The sequence below is a fragment of the Mirounga angustirostris genome, unplaced genomic scaffold, assembly GCF_029215605.1.
Source record: "Mirounga angustirostris isolate CCGP_5_RB_7025 unplaced genomic scaffold, mMirAng1.0.hap1 SCAF_11, whole genome shotgun sequence".
Classification (NCBI taxonomy): domain Eukaryota; kingdom Metazoa; phylum Chordata; class Mammalia; order Carnivora; family Phocidae; genus Mirounga; species Mirounga angustirostris.
In genome coordinates, this window is record NW_026991719.1 from 68,826,229 (window position 1) to 68,843,235 (window position 17,007).

General features: G+C 36.1%; 1 protein-coding gene across 1 annotated transcript in view; it reads right to left on the reverse strand.

The window, feature by feature from the left end:
* The window catches only part of RPS6KA6 (ribosomal protein S6 kinase A6), a 194,883-nt gene that overhangs the window by 43,077 nt on the left and 134,799 nt on the right, over positions 1-17,007 (reverse strand). The window contains exons 17-18 of the mRNA XM_064574293.1: positions 16,047-16,205; positions 12,333-12,494 (exon numbers count right to left, since the gene is read on the reverse strand). Coding sequence (XP_064430363.1) covers positions 12,333-12,494; positions 16,047-16,205 — 321 coding nt within the window. The remainder of the gene's footprint in view (positions 1-12,332; positions 12,495-16,046; positions 16,206-17,007) is intronic.

The window sequence follows — 17,007 nt, forward strand, 5'->3', positions numbered from 1 at the left end:
TGAACAGGCCAATAACCAGGAAAGAAATTGAATCACTAATCAAAAATCTATCAAAAAACAAAAGTTCAGGGCCAGATGGCTTCCCAGGGGAATTCTACCAGTTAGTTATTTAAAGAAGAGTTAATACCTATTCTTCTGAAACTGTTCCAAATATAGAAATAGAAGGAAAGTTTCCAAATTCATTCAATGAGGCCAGCATTACCTTGATTTCAAAACCAGACAAAGACACTACCAAAAAGGAGCAGGATAATATCCCTGATGAACACAGTTGCAAAAATTCTCAACAAAATACAAATCAAATTCAACAGTACATTAAAAGAATCATTCAACACCATCAAGTGGGAATTATTCCTGGGCGGGAAGGGTGGTTCCATATTTGCAAATCAATCAAAATGATACACCACATTAACAAAAGAAAGGATAAGAAACATATAATCCCCTCAATAGATGCAGAAAAAACATTTGACAAAGTACAGCATACATTCTTGATAAAAACCTCAACGATGTAGTGATAGAGGGAACATATATCAACATAATAAAGGCCATATATGAAAAACCCACAGGTAATATCATCCTCAATGGAGAAAAACAGGGATGTTCACTCTTACTTTATTACTTAACACAGGACTAGAAGTACTACCTTCAGGAATCAGACAACAAAAAGAAATAAAATGTATCCAAATTGTCAAGGAAGAAGTCAAATTTTCACTACTTGCAGATGACATGATACTCTCTGTAAAAAACCTGAAAGACTCTACCAAAAAAATACTAAAACTGATATAAGAATTCTGTAGAGTTGCAGGACACAAAATCAATGAACAAAAATCTGTTGCATTTCTATACACAAGTAATGAAGCAGCAGAAAGAGAAATCAAGGAATCTATCCCATTTAAAACTGCACCAAAAACCATAAGATACCTAGGAATAAACCTAACCAAGGAGGTAAAAGATCTGTAATCTGAAAACTATAGAACACTTATGAAAGAAACTGAAGTGGACACAAAGAAATGGAAACACATTCTATGCTCATGGATTGGAAGAACGAATATTGTTAAAATATCTATACTACCAGCCATCTACACATTCAATGCAATCCCTATCAAAATACCACCAGCATTTTTCACAGAGTTAAAACAAACAATCCTAAAATTTGTATAAAACCACAAAAAACACTGAATAGCCAAAGCAATCTTGAAGAAGAAAAGCAGATCTGGAGGCATCACACTTCCATACTTCAAGCAATATTACACTCAAATCAGTATGTGCTAGCACAGAAACATACACATAGATCAGTGGAACAGAACAGAAAACAAAGAAGTGGACCCACCAATATACTGTCAACTAATTTTCAATAAAGCAGGAAAGAACATCCAATGGAAAAAAGTCTCTTCAACAAATGGTGTTGGGATATCTGGACAGCAACATGCAAAAGAAGGAAACTGGGCCACTTTCTTACACCATAAAAGAAATAAATTCAAAATGGACGAAAGACCTAAATGTGAGGCAGGAAACCATCAAAATCCTAGAGGAGAATACAGACAGCAACCTTTTTGATATCAGCTGTAGCAACTTCTTACAAGGCATGTCACAGGAAGCAAGGAATCAAAAGCAAAAATGAACTATTGGGATTTCATCACCACAAAAAGAAATAAATTCAAAATGGATGAAAGACCTAAATGTGAGGCAGGAAACCATCAAAATCCTAGAGGAGAATACAGACAGCAACCTTTTTGATATCAGCTGTAGCAACTTCTTACAAGGCATGTCACAGGAAGCAAGGAATCAAAAGCAAAAATGAACTATTGGGATTTCATCACCACAAAATGCTTCTGCACAGTAAAGGAAACAATCAAAACTAAAAGGCAGGGAGGAGCAAGATGGCGGAGGAGTAGGAGACCTAAATTTCGTCTAGAAATTCAGCTAGATAGGGATCAAACCATTCTGAACACCTACACCTATGAACTCAACAGGAGATCGAAGAAAAGAATAGCAGCAACTCTCTGAACAGAAAAGTGATCACTTTCTGGAAGGTAGGACGTGCGGAGAAATGAATCCAAGGCAATATTCAGGAAGATAGACGGCGGGGGGGAGAGAGCCTCCATCAGGCAGCTACTGGCAAGTGATAGAGCAGCAGAGCACAAAATCGGAAATTTTAGAAGTCGGCTCTACTGAGGGAAGATGCTCCAGTGACTAAGCCGGGGGTGGAACACTTGCTGGGACAGTGTGGTCTCAGGACCCTCGGGGTCACAGAAAGACCAGGGGTGCCTGAGTGCGGCAGAGCTCCCAGGTATCAGAGAAGGGAAGGTGGCTACAGAGATGGAGCCGAGGAGTGGGCTCTGAGCTCGGGGTTGCCATAAACCGGGATCTGCGGCAGAGTCAGGCCACTGCTCTTCCAGCACGGACCCAACAAGTCAGATCAGAGGAGACTCCCCTTCCTCCCCCCAGGAGGAGCAGCACAGGAGCACACCGCAGGAATCTGCTGGGTTTGGAGACTCCAAATGGGGTCATGTGCTAGAGATAGAAATGCTCGGTCACAGGCTGGGTGAGCTTGGAGTGCAGCCCGAGACCGGGGAGACAGGAGTGACTGACTGCTTTTCTCTGGGGGCTCACTGAGGAGTGGGGCCCCCAAGTTCTCAGCTCCTCCGGGGTGGAGATTGGGAGGCGGGCTGCCATTTTCACTCTCATGCTCCAAAGCTGTACCGAAAGCTTGCAGAGAACAAAAGCTCCCAAGAGCAAACCAAAGCAGATTACTTAGCCTGGAATGGGCAAGGGTGGGGCAATTCTGCCTCTGGCAAAGACATTTGAGAACCACTGCAACAGGCCCCTCCCCCAGAAGACCAGAAAGAACAGGCAGCCAAGACCAAGTTTACCTATCAATGAGAACGGCAGAACTCGAGCACTAGGGGAATACTGCACATAGAAATCATGGCTTTTTTCCCATAATTCTTCAGGTTTTCAAAGTTAAATTTTTAAATTTTCTTTTTCTTTCTTTTTTTATTTTTCTTTTTCCCTTTTTCAACCAACATCTTATCAATCCCTTTTTTAAAAAATCTTTTTTATTTTTCATTTTTAGAGTCATAATCTATCCCTTCATAGTAGTTAACCTTATTTTTGGTATATATATATATATATATAAGTTGTTCTCTCTTTAAAATTTTGGGATACAGTTTCTTCTAACAGACCAAAATATACCCTAAATCTTTTGTGTATGGCTTTGTCCTAATCTCCTGCCTGATCACATTCTCTCCTTTTTTTTTTTTTAATCATCTTCTTTCTTTTTTCAACCAACTTCTTATCAATTCCTTCTATAAAAATTTTATAATTTTCATCTTTACAGTCATATTCCATCCCTTCATCATATTTACCCTTATTTTTGTACATATATAAGCTTTTCTTTCTTTAAAATTTTGGGAGGCACATTCTTCTAACAGACCAAAATATGCCCCAAATCTAGTGTGTGGCACTGATCTATGCACCAGACTGATCATATTTGATTATATTCTCTTTTTGTCTCTTTGTTTGTTTGTTTTTTATCTTTTTCTCTTTCTTTTTCTTTATTTCCCTTTCTTTTCCCCTGGTTTCAGGTCTCTTCTGATTTGTTTAGCGTATATTTTTCTGGGGTTGTTGTTATCCTGTGAAAATTTTGTTCTCTCATTCCTCTGTTCTCCTCTGGACAAAATGACAAGATGGAAAAAATCACCTCAAAAAAAAAAAAGAACAAGTGGCAGTACCGACTGCCTGGGACCTAATCAACAGAGACATTAGTAAGATGTTGGAACTAGAGTTCAGAATGACGATTATAAAGATACTAGCTGGGCTTGAAAAAAGCATGGAAGATATTAGAGAAACCATTTCTGCAGAAATAAAAGAACTAAAATCTAACCAAGTCGAAATCAAAAAGGCTATTAATGAGGTGCAATCCAAAATGGAGGCTCTAACTGCTAGGATAAATGAGGCAGAAGAGAGAATTAGTGATATAGAAAACCAAATGATGGAAAATAAAGAAGCTGAGAAAAACAGAGATAAACAACTACTGGATCACAAGGGCAGAATTCCAGAGATAAGTGATACTATAAGATGAAACAATATTAGAATAATTGGGATCCCAGAGGAAGAAGAAAGAGAGAGAGGGGCAAAAGGTATATTGGAGCAAATTATAGCAGAGAACTTCCCTAATTTGGGGAAGGAAACAGGCATCAAAATCCAGGAGGCACAGAGAACCCCCCTCAAAATCAATAAAAATAGGTCAACATCCTGACACCTAATAGTAAAACTTACGAGTCTCAGAGACAAAGAGAAAATCCTGAAAGCAGCTTGGGAGAAGAGATCTGTAACCTACAATGGTAGAAACATTAGATTGGCAACAGTCCTATCCACAGAGACCTGGCAGGCCAGAAAGGACTGGCAGGATATATTCAGAGCACTAAATGAAAAAGATGTGCAGCCAAGAATACTATATCCACCTAGGCTGTGATTGAAAATAGCAGAGATAAAAAGCTTCCAGGACAAACAAAAACTAAAGGAATTTGCAAACACGAAACCAGCCTTACAAGAAATATTGAAAGGGGTCCTCTAAGCAAAGAGAGAGCCTAAAAGTAACATAGGCCAGAAAGGAACACAGACAATATACAATAACATTCACCTTACAGGCAATACAATGGCACTAAATTCATATCTTTCAATAGTTACCCTGAATGTAAATGGGCTAAATGCCCCAATCAAAAGACACAGGCTATCAGATTGGATAAAAAAACAAGACCCATCAATATGCTGTCTGCAAGAGACTCATTTTAGACCCCAAAGCACTCCCAGACTGAAAGTGAGGGGGTGGAAAACCATTTACCATGCTAATGGACACCAAAAGAAAGCCGGGGTGGCAATCCTTGTATCAGACAAATTAGATTTTAAATGAAAGACTATAATAAGAGATGAGGAAGGACACTATATCCTACTTAAAGGGTCTATCGAACAAGAAGATCTAACAATTGTAACTATCTATGCCCCTAACATGGGAGCAGCCAATTATACAAGCCAATTAATAACAAAAGCAAAGAAACACATCGACAACAATACAATAATAGTGGAGGACTTTAATACCCATCTCACTGAAATGGACAGATCATCTAAGCAAAAGATCAACAAGGAAATAAAGACTTTCAATGACACACTGGACCAAATGGACATCACAGACATATTCAGAACATTCCATCCCAAAACAACAGAATACACATTCTTCTCTAGTGCCCATGGAACATTCTCCAGAAGAGATCACATTCTAGGTCACAAATCAGGTCTCAACTGGTACCAAAAGATTGGGATCATTCCCTGCGTATTTTCAGACCACAGTGCTTTGAAACTAGAACTCAATCACAAGAGGAAAGTCAGAAAGAACTCAAATACAAGGAAGCTAAAGAGCATCCTACTAAAGAATGAATGGGTCAACCAGGAAATTAAAGAAGAATTTAAAAAGTTCATGGAAACAAATGAAAATGAAAACACAACTGGTCAAAATCTTTGGGATGCAGCAAAGGCAGTCCTAAGAGGAAAGTATATAGCAATACAAGCCTTTCTCAAGAAACAAGAAAGGTCTCAAGTACACAACCTAACCCTACACCTAAAGGAGCTGGAGAAAGAACAGCAAATAAAGCCTAAACCCAGCAGGAGAACAGAAATCATAAAGATCAGAGCACAAATCAATGAAACAGAAACCAAAAGAACAGTAGAACAGATCAATGAAACTAGGAGCTGGTTCTTTGAAAGAATTAACAAGATTGATAAACCCTTGGCCAGACTTATCAAAAAGAAAAGAGAAAGGACCTAAAAAAATAAAATCATGAATGAAAGAGGAGAGATCACAACCAAACCAAAGAAATAGAAACAATTATAAGAACATATTATGAGCAACTCTATGCCAGCAAATTAGATAATCTGGAAGAAATGGATGCATTCTTAGAGATGTATAAACTACCAAAACTGAACCAGGAAGAAATAGAAAACCTGAACAGACGTAAAACCACTAAGGAAATTGAAGCACTAATCAAAAATCTCCCAACAAACAAGAGCCCAGGGCCAGAGGGCTTCCCAGGGAAATTCTACCAAATATTTAAAGAAGAATTAATACCTATTCTTCTGAAACTGTTCAAAAAAAAAAAAAATAGAAATGGGAGGAAAACTTCAAAACTCGTTTTATGAGGCCACCATTACCTTGATCCCCAAACCAGACAAAGACCCCAACAAAAAGGAGAATTATAGACCAATATCCTTGATGAACATGGATGCAAAAATTCTCACCAAAATACTAGCCAATAGGATTCAACAGTACCTTAAAAGGATTATTCACCAAGACCAAGTGGGATTTATCCCTGGGCTGCAAGGTTGGTTCAACATCTGCAAATCAATCAATGTGATACAATACATTAATAGAAGAAAGGACAAGAAACATATGATCCTCTCAATAGATGCAGAAAAAGCTTTTGACAAAGTACAGCATCCTTTCTTGATCAAAACTCTTCAGAGTATAGGGATACAGGGTACATACCTCAATATCATAAAAGCCATCTATGAAAAACCCACAGCAAATATCATTCTCAATGGTGAAAAACTGAGAGCTTTCCCCCTAAGGTCAGGAATGTGGCAGGGATGTCCACTATCACCACTGCTATTGAACATAGTACTAGAAGTCCTAGCCACAGCAATCAGACAACAAAAAGAAATAAAAGGAATCTGAATCAGCAAAGAAGAAGTCAAACTCTAACTCTTTGCAGATGATATGATACTGTATGTGGGAAACCCAAAAGACTTCACTCTAAAACTGCTAGAACTCATACAGGAATTCAGTAAAGTGACAGGATATAAAATCAATGCACAGAAATCAGTGGCATTCCTATACTCCAACAACAAGACAGAAGAAAGAGAAATTAAGGAGTCAATCCCATTTACAATTGCACCCAAAATCATAAGATCCCTAGGAATAAATCTAACCAAAGAGGCACAGAATCTGTACTCAGAAAACTAAAAAATACTCATGAAAGAAATTGAGGAAGACACAAAGAAATGGAAAAACGTTCCATGCTCATGGATTGGAAGAACATATTGTGAAGATGTCAATGCTACCTAGAGCAATCTACACATTTAATGCAATCCCTATCAAAATACCATCCCCTTTTTTCACAGAAATGGAACAAATAATCCTAAAATTTGTATGGAACCAGAAAAGACCCCAAATATTCCTCCCCAGAGGAATACTGAAAAAGAAAAGCAAAGCTGGTGGCATCAAAATTCCAGACTTGAAGCTCTATTACAAAGCTGTAATCATCAAGACAGTATGGTACTCACACAAAATAGACACATAGATCAATGGAACAGAATAGAGAGCCCAGAAATGGACCCTCAACTCTATGGTCAACTCATCTTTGACAAAGCAGGAAAGAATGTCCAATGGAAAAAAGACAGTCTCTTCAACAAATGGTGTTGGGAAAATTGGACAGCCATATGCAGAAGAATGAAACTGGACCATTTCCTTATACCACACACAAAAATAGACTCCAAATGGTTGAAAGACCTCAATGTGAGACAGGAGTCCATCAAAATCCTAAAGGAGAACACAGGCAGCAACGTCTTCGACCTCAGCCGCAGCAACTTCTTCCTAGAAACATCACCAAAGGCAAGGGAAGCAAGGGCAAAAATGAACTACTGGGACTTCATCAAGATAAAAAGCTTTTGCACAGCAAAGGAAACAGTCAACAAAACCAAAAGACAACTGACAGAATGGGAGAAGATATTTGCAAGTGACATATCAGATAAGGGGCTAGTATCCAAAATCTATAAAGAACTTATCAAACTCAACACCCAAAGAACAAATGATCCAATCAAGAAATGGGCAGAAGACATGAACAGACATTTTTCCAAAGAAGACATCCAAATGGCCAACAGACACGTGAAAAAGTGTTCAACGTCACTCAGCATCAGGGAAATCCAAATCAAAACCTCAATGAGATACCACCTCACATCAGTCAGAATGGCTAAAATTAACAAGTCAAGATACGACACATGTTGGCAGGGATGAGGAGAAAGGGGAACCCTCCTACACTGTTGGTGGGAATGCAAGCTGGTGCAGCCACTCTGGAAAACAGTATGGAGGTTCCTCAAAAAGTTGAAAATAGAGCTACCATACAGCCCAGCAATTGCACTACTGGGTATTTACCCCAAAGATACAAATGTAGGGATCCGAAGGGGTACGTGCACCCTGATGTTTATAGCAGCAATGTCCACAGTAGCCAAACTATGGAACAAGCCAAGATGTCCAATGACAGATGAATGGATAAAGAAGATGTGGTATATATATACAATGGAACATTATAGAGCCATCAAAAAAATGAAATCTTGCCATTTGCAATGACGTGGATGGAACTGGAGGGTATTATGCTGAGTGAAATAAGTCAATCAGAGAAAGACATGTATCATACGATCTCACTGATATGAGGAATTCTTAATCTCAGGAAACAAACTGAGGGTTGCTGGAGTGGTGGTGGGGTGGGAGGGATGGGGTGGCTGGGTGATAGACATTGGGGAATGTATGCGCTATGGAGAGTGCTGTGAATTGTGTAAGACTGTTGATTCACAGTCCTGTACCTCTAAAACAAATAATACTTTATATGTAAAAAAAAAAAGAAGAAGAAGATAGCAGTAAGGGAAAAATGAAGGGGGGGTAATCGGAGGGGGAGGTGAACCTTGAGAGACTATGGACTCTGAGAAACAAACTGAGGGTTCTAGAGGGGAGGAGGGTGGGGGGATGGGTTAGCATGGTGATGGGTATTAAGGAGGGCACGTACTGAATGGAGCACTGTGTGTTATACAGAAACAATGAATCATGGAACACTACATCAAAAACTAATGATGTAATGTATGGTGATTAACATAACATAAAAAAATGTGTAACTAAAAAAAAAAAACTAAAAGGCAACCTATAGAATGGGACAAGATAGTTGAAAGTGACATATCAGATAAAGGGTTCATATCCAAACTATATAAAGAACTTATAAAAGTGAATATCCAAAAAACTACCCAGTAAGAAATGGGCAGAAGACATGAACAGAGATTTCTCCAAAGAAGCCATAGAAATGGCTAACAGATACATTAAAAATGTTCAATATCACTTATTATCAGGGAAATACAAATCAAAAGTACAATGAGATACTACTTCACACCTATTAGAATGGCTATAATTAACCACACAGGAAACATCAGATATTGGCAAGGATGTGGAGAAAGGGGAACTCTCTTACACTATTGAGAATGTAAAATGTTTCAGTCCCCTGGAAAACAGTATGTAGGTTCCTCAAAAAGTTAAAAATAAAACTATCTTATGACCCAGGAATTGCAGTACTAGGTATTTATGCAAATACAAAAATATTGATTTGAAGGGACACATGCAGCCTAGTATTTATAACAGCATAACCAACAATAGCCAAATTATGGAAAGAGCCTAAATGTCTACCAACTGATGAGTGGATAAAGAAGATGTTATGTGTACACACACACACATACACACACACACAGGAATATTACTCAGCCATCACAAAGAGTGAAATTTTGCCATTTGCATCTACCTGGATAGAAGTCAAGTGTATTATGCTAAGTGAAATAAGTAAGTCAGAGAAAGACAAATATATGATTTCACTCATATGTGGAATTTAAGAATGAAAACCAATGAACATACGGGATAAGAAAAAAAAGGGATGTAAACTATAAAAGACTCTTAACTATATATAACAATCTGAGGGTTGCTGGTGGGGAGGTAGGCAGGGGGACGGGCTAAATGGGTGATAGGTATTAAGGAGGGCACTTGTTGTGATGAGCACTGGGTGTTATGTGTAAGTGATGAATCACTAAATTATATTCCTGAAACTAATATTAAGCTATATGTTAACTAAAATTTAAATGAAAACTTAAAATAAAATAAAATAAAATACCTTCACTGTTACAATGATGAGAATGTCTTACTCTAATGGAAGTCTGTTAAGATAAACAGCATCAATGAGCTGTATTTTACTCTGTGGATCTGCACTCATTTAAAAATATTTACCTAACCATTAACCTAAAAATATTTACCTTATCATTAATCTAAATACAGACATACTGTGTATTTTTCCTTTCAACGTCTGTTTTTGAGATGTTCATTTGGGACACATTTATCCCTAACCTTTTTCCAGTGAGATGTTTCCATCATACCAGGTCTACAAGATCAAGTCAATATTAAGAATTCATCCATTAAAATGGTTATTCTATACTCTTCTATGTGTCTATTGCATAAATATGTTAGAATATTTACAATGACTATATATCCTTTATTTGATGAAAAGCCCAAATCTCAACTATTCTGTCCTCCTATCCTTATAAAACCATTAAAATATTCTAGAAAGGCTAATTTTTTAATGTCTAAGTTATATCTCTTAAAACTAGGGGCAGTGCAATGACCCCTTCTTGGATCCTGTATGTGTTCTAATTTTTATTTTGGGAAATATAGTTTCTATATATTGTAATGTGATAAAAATTTGTACATTCATTATTCTATGTATTTAATTAAAATATAGATTAAATTACATTCTCCAGATAGGTACATAATTTTTATACGGCAAACCTCTTATCATAAAAACCCTGTAAAGCAGGTATTATGGTTCTTCAACATTAACATCTTAAAGGAAGGCAATAAATTTTAATATGGGAATTTTTCTTTATTAATATGTTATTTTTCTATTTTGTATATTTCTATTTTCCTTATTAGATATACTACTTTTCATACCTGAAACTAATAACACTGCATGCTAATTTTACCTCAATAAAAATATTTTTCTAGGGGCGCCTGGGTGGCTCAGTTGTTAAGCGTCTGCCTTCGGCTCGGGTCATGATCCCAGGGTCCTGGGATCGAGCCCCGCGTCGGGCTCCCTGCTCTGCGGGAAGCCTGCTTCTCCCTCTCCTGCTTCTCCCTCTCCCACTCCCCCTGCTTGTGTTCCCTCTCTCACTGTGTCTCTCTCTGTCAAATAAATAAATAAATAAATCTTAAAAATATATATATTTTTCTAATATATACTTATTAAAATACAGATTTGTTGATATTTAAATATGACTGTCTTGCTACATCTAATGTGAATTATTATACTGACAGGGATAGTATTTGATATAAAAAATCAGAAAACATGCACATGAGGTAGGAATTTATCCTCAAATTATTTTACTCTTCTTCTCTGTCTTGGACAATTCAATTTTTCAAACCTGAAGATTTTTATGTATCTTGCTTTGTGCTGAACATATGATAATTCATATGGGTTAGCATTATTCATAAGATATAAGAATAATTTCTAACTTACAAACAAAGAAATTATATGGCCAGTGCAACCCCTGATTCATTTTTTAAAATTTATTTTAGAGAGAGAGAGGAGAGGGAGAGGCAGAGGGAGAGGGAGAGAGTCTTAGGCAGACTCCATGCTGAGCTGGAGCCTGACTTAGGGCTCAATGCCATGACCCTGAAGTTACCACCCCAGCTGAAACCAAGAGTTGGATGCTCAACTGACTGTGCCAACCAGGCGCCCCCCAATTCATTTTTGATCAACCATACTTTCACTGCTGTGGAAGTTGCTACTTACTGTCAAAGCTCCCATCCCCAGTATCAGAACTGACTGTTGGAGTTTGATAAATGTGAAACCTATACCGCTTAACCTCCCCAGACTCACCTTTCCTGACTCTTCCCTCTAAGATCTACATACGAATGTTATTTGCCAAGAAAAGTCCCCCTGCTTATAAAAATCCCTGTGAAGCTGTTTTCTCCAAGAATTAGATCTTAAAGACAATCAGGGGTGGCACTGCCCTTATATGTTATGTATAATGTTAAACAATATAAATTACCTCTTGTTCAGCACAAACTGAAATACCTGAAAATCTATCCTGGCTTTATTACTAAGTGAATGCTGGGTCTTGAAAAACTTATTTAAAGTACTTTGAGCCTTAATTTCTTCACTTAATATTTAATATGTTGAAGATGGGGTTATCTCTATTCTCCCTCCCAGCTCCAAAAGTGTATGATTCTGATGGTAGTACATAACCCAACAGAAAAGAGTAGTCTGATGATTATACATTCAGGCTGTTTTCAGATGCTAGTTACTAGTCTGACTATTTATGTTAGAGGTTATCAGAATTCACTAATTTAAAGAGCTTTATAGTTGGGAAAGGATAAGATAACTCAGCTTTTACCTATCAACTGCAACATATACATGACATCATATATATTCAACTAAAGGAAAAGAACAAAAGGCCAATACTAAAGTTTTAAAGAATACCTCAGGTGCTACAAAGTTTGCAGTGTAGCATGGAGTCAAGAGAAGTCCATTTTCCCCTCGAAGTTGTTTTGCAAACCCAAAATCACAAATTCTAATGGAGTCTGCATTGGCTGATTCATCCATATATAAAATATTACTAGGCTTAAGATCACGATGAACAACCTTGAACATAAAAGAAAAAAAAATTACATTTCTATAGTGAACTAAACATCTATGAAATAAAACACTTTACTATCAACTATTTCCAGGAGAAGGAACTTTCTAAATCATAAAATTTTGAAAATGACACTTTTTCCAACCTTGATAGCCTTGACACCCTGAAGTATACAGAAGAAATGATCTCTGTCCAATAAATGCTCCAGCTTCTATTCAAGCCATAAGTTTTGTTAATCATTTCCAATCTCAAAATATCAAAATTCAAGTCTCAGTTCCACTTCTGGAAATAATGGACTAAGACCCTACTTAACACTCTCTTCTCCACAGTAAACAGCTCTAAAACTTGAACATAATTAAAATATCAACTACCTGAAGGTACTGGAGAATGAACAGAAGCAGACAGACTCTGAGGGAAGTATACACTTTGTCGAAGGAGGAAATATAGGGAGCTATAAGCAAGCTTCCCATATCTGTGGTTTTTAGCTTAGGGTTAAGTGCAGTTCCTGTCACACAGTGATGGTGAAAACACATGTGGAAAAGCCCACAGACTTTCTGGCTGGGAGGAACAGAAAAGAGATGCTAGGAAACTGAACGCTCAGGAGGAATTCTGTAAGGAAAAGAGCCAAAACTGATCCCTGAGTCAAAAGTGTGTAAGAGGCTCAATGTAATTCATACAAAGATAAAAGATACAGAGACCAGAGCTGCTGCCCAAAATGCAGAGTTTTCAGTGCCAAGAAAATTATCCACCAAAACAAAACAATAATAATCATTGAATAAAAAACTAACAATACAAAAAATCTACTTAATATTCAAATGTGCAGTATATAATCCAAAATTATCTGATATACAAGGAACCAAGAAAATGGAACACAGTTTCAAGAAAAGAGAAAATCTATCAATTCCAACTCCAAGATGAACCACACTGGACCTAACAGACAAGATTTTAAAGTGGCTATTATTACATGTGACATGATGAAGGTATTAACTAATTCCATGGTGGTAATCATATTGCAGCACATAAATGTATCAAATCAACATGTTGTACAACTTAAATGTACATAATGTTATATGCCAATTATATCTCAATAAAAATGTATTTATTCAAAATTCACAAAACAAATAAAGATAAAAGAAATATTAAAAATAAAGTGGCTATTATAACTATATCAATGAAGTAAAACAAAAACATGTTTTCAATGCATGAAATTCTCAGAAGAAAAACAGAAACAATGAGAACCAAATGAAATGCTAGAAATGGAAAATATTCTGAAATTCTCTATGTGATGATTTTCCTACTAATATTATCCACTTCATTTATTCTAGTCCTATTTTTAATCAGCATTTTACTACACTAAAAGTTTTTTAAAGACAAGGACCAAGTCTTACTCATGCTTGAATCTGCATCACCTTTTACAATGTCTGGCATGTAGAAATGTTCAATATATATCTATTATTGATTTATTTAATTGATGTAAGAATCTGAAGGTTTCTAAAATAATAAAAAATAGTTATTTTACTTTTCTCAAAAACCCTGATCACCCTTCATTTTAGAGAGTGTTGATGAAGACTATCAAGGAATTAAATTATAACAGAATTATTCCTTTAGCACTATACAGTGTATATTTCAAAATATTTAAAATATACTCTCTTAAAACACACACTAAGTACTGGTTTATTTTTCTGAATTATAAGAAGGGTCCCTATAGAATTTTCACTATGTCAATTCTGAATTGTTCATTTTTAAATTTTTTATACTTAAGTGAGTACATATGTACTATTACAATTGATTCAAACTTAAAATTTTAAATTATTTGTGACTTTGTTTACTTGTATAGCTGTATATAATAAAAATTGACCTTTTTCATAACTCAATTCATTTGCTTTCTAATCTTTTTTTTTTTTAAAGATTTTATTTATTTATTTGAGAGAGAGAGAATGAGGGAGAGCACATGAGAGGGGGGAGGGCCGGAGGGAGAAGCAGACTCCCTGCCGAGCAGGGAGCCCGATGCGGGACTCGATCCAGGGACTCCAGGATCATGACCTGAGCCGAAGGCAGTCGCTTAACCAACTGAGCCACCCAGGCGCCCTCATTTGCTTTCTTTATGAAGACATAGGAAGCAAAATAACAGACCTGTTCCTCCACCATAAATTTTAATGCATTAGTATTTCAAATGCTTAGAATCCAAATTTGTTACTGTATTTGTAGGAGGAGTTGGCAAGGGTCAAGATATATAGTCCTCTGGACATTTTTCCAAAGAAGACGTACAGATGGCCAACAGCCACATGTAAAGATGTTCAGTATCACTCATCATCAGGAAAATGCAAATCAGCACAATGAGGTATCACCTTACAACTATCAGAATGGTTAGAATCAAAAAGACAAGAAATAACAAGTATTATCAAGGATGTGGAAAAAAGGAACCCTAGAACACTGTTAATGGGAATGTAAACTGATAATAGCCATTGTGGAAAACAGTATAGAGGTTCCTCAAAAAATTAAAAATAGAAATACCACATTATCTAATAATTTCACTACTAGGTATTTGCCCAAAGAAAACAAAAACACTATTGAAAAAGATATAGGCACCACTATGTTTATTGCAGCAGTATTTACAATAGCCAAGATATGGAAGTAACCTAAGTGTCCATCCATAGATGAATGGATAAAGAAGATAGGGTGTGTGTGTGTGTGTGTGTGTGTGTAATGGGATATTAGCACAGCCATAAAAAAATGAGATCTTGCCATTTTCAACAACATGGATGGACCTAGAGGGTATTATGCTAAGTGAAATAAGTCAGACTGGGAAAGAGAAATACCATATAATTTTACTTTCAAGTGAAATCTGAAAAACAAATGAATAACAAATAAACAAAAAGCAGAATCAGACCCAAAAATACAGAGACAAAATGATGGTTTCCAGAGGAGAGTGGGTGGAGGTATGGGCAAAATGGGTGAAGGGGAGTGGGAGACACAGGCTTCCAGGTATGGAATGAGTAAGTTATGGGAATAAAAAGTATGGCATAGGGAATATAGTCACTGGTAATGTAATAGCATTGTATGGTGACAGATGGTGGCTACATCTGTTGTAGTGAGTACAGCATAATGTATACAATTGTTGAATCACTATGCTGTACACTTGAAACTAATGTAACATTGTGTGTCAACTATACCCCCTGAAAAAGATATACAGTCCTTTTACTGCCAGAACTTTATATGTTAGATACAGTATAATTTGAAAAATACAACATGTCCTTGTCTGACTTTTAAGTTTGATTAGGTTTAATAATTTCAAAGTCAAGGTTAGATATATTTATATAATTCAAACCATTTTAAAACTAATATGCTCTTAAATCAGGGCAACAGGCAGAGTGAAGAGAATTAAAGTATTACCCAATTTCCTAAATCTCTAACTTTCACTACATTATGAATTTTATTAGGATATTCTCTATAGAAATATATGTTACAGGAAAATTCATTTTGAGTGGCATCTCCTAGATATAATTTTATGAAGATATATAAGTCCCAAAATTGAAGGGGAGAATATAACTACAACTTACTCCTTGACAATGAAGATAGTCAACTGTCTTAGTTATTACAATCAGTACATCACTAGCTTCCCGTTCTGAGAAACATTTTTTTTTGAGAATACGGTCAAGTAGTTCTCCTCCTTTCATCAAATCCGTAACAAGGTAAACATATCTACCATCATCATAAACCTAAAAAAAAAATTTTTTAAATATTATTATTTATAATTATAATTCTGAAATTTTGAAATTATATTTACTTTCCTTTTCTAGTGACCCTCTATTGTTAAAAAAGGACATTAACCCCTTGCTGTTAATATAGTACAGGCTACAGAGAAGATTAAAATGGCTAAACAATCTCCTATACAGTCTTGAGACCATGTTAAACATATAATTGCATTAACTTTTGAAGTTGTACATTATACTTCATCAAATTATATAAATGGAACAATAGAACTCTGTGTCTCTCAAATAGCATCTATCTCATTTTTGGCTATATTATAGCCACTTCTCTTGCCTACTAATAATAAGCTTCCTTCTGGCAGTAAATACATTATTTTTAAATATAGTCCTCACAGTCCATTATCTGATATGGTGTCTTAAATATTTCATTGAATTCAAATACTATATTAAGGAGAATAAATAAGAAAAATATGTGTACCCTTTCAGGGCATGTGAGATGTTTGTATACACAGATGTGCATGTGTGTGTGTGTGTGTGTATGTATGTATGTATATACACATATATATATATATATATAACAAAATACTGCTTAAAGATTACAAATCAAAATGCATAATACTATTTCACTCAAGGAACAATCCATAATGCTATAGCCATTTGCTATATAATCAAAAAAGTAAAATATTTTAGAATTTGGCAGATTCCAAATCTCCTATATCTTCTATATTTATAGTACTACAGGATAATAAATGGTGGTTATAATGTTGATTAGTTGACCAGTCAGAATATATTCAAGCCATCAGGACACTGT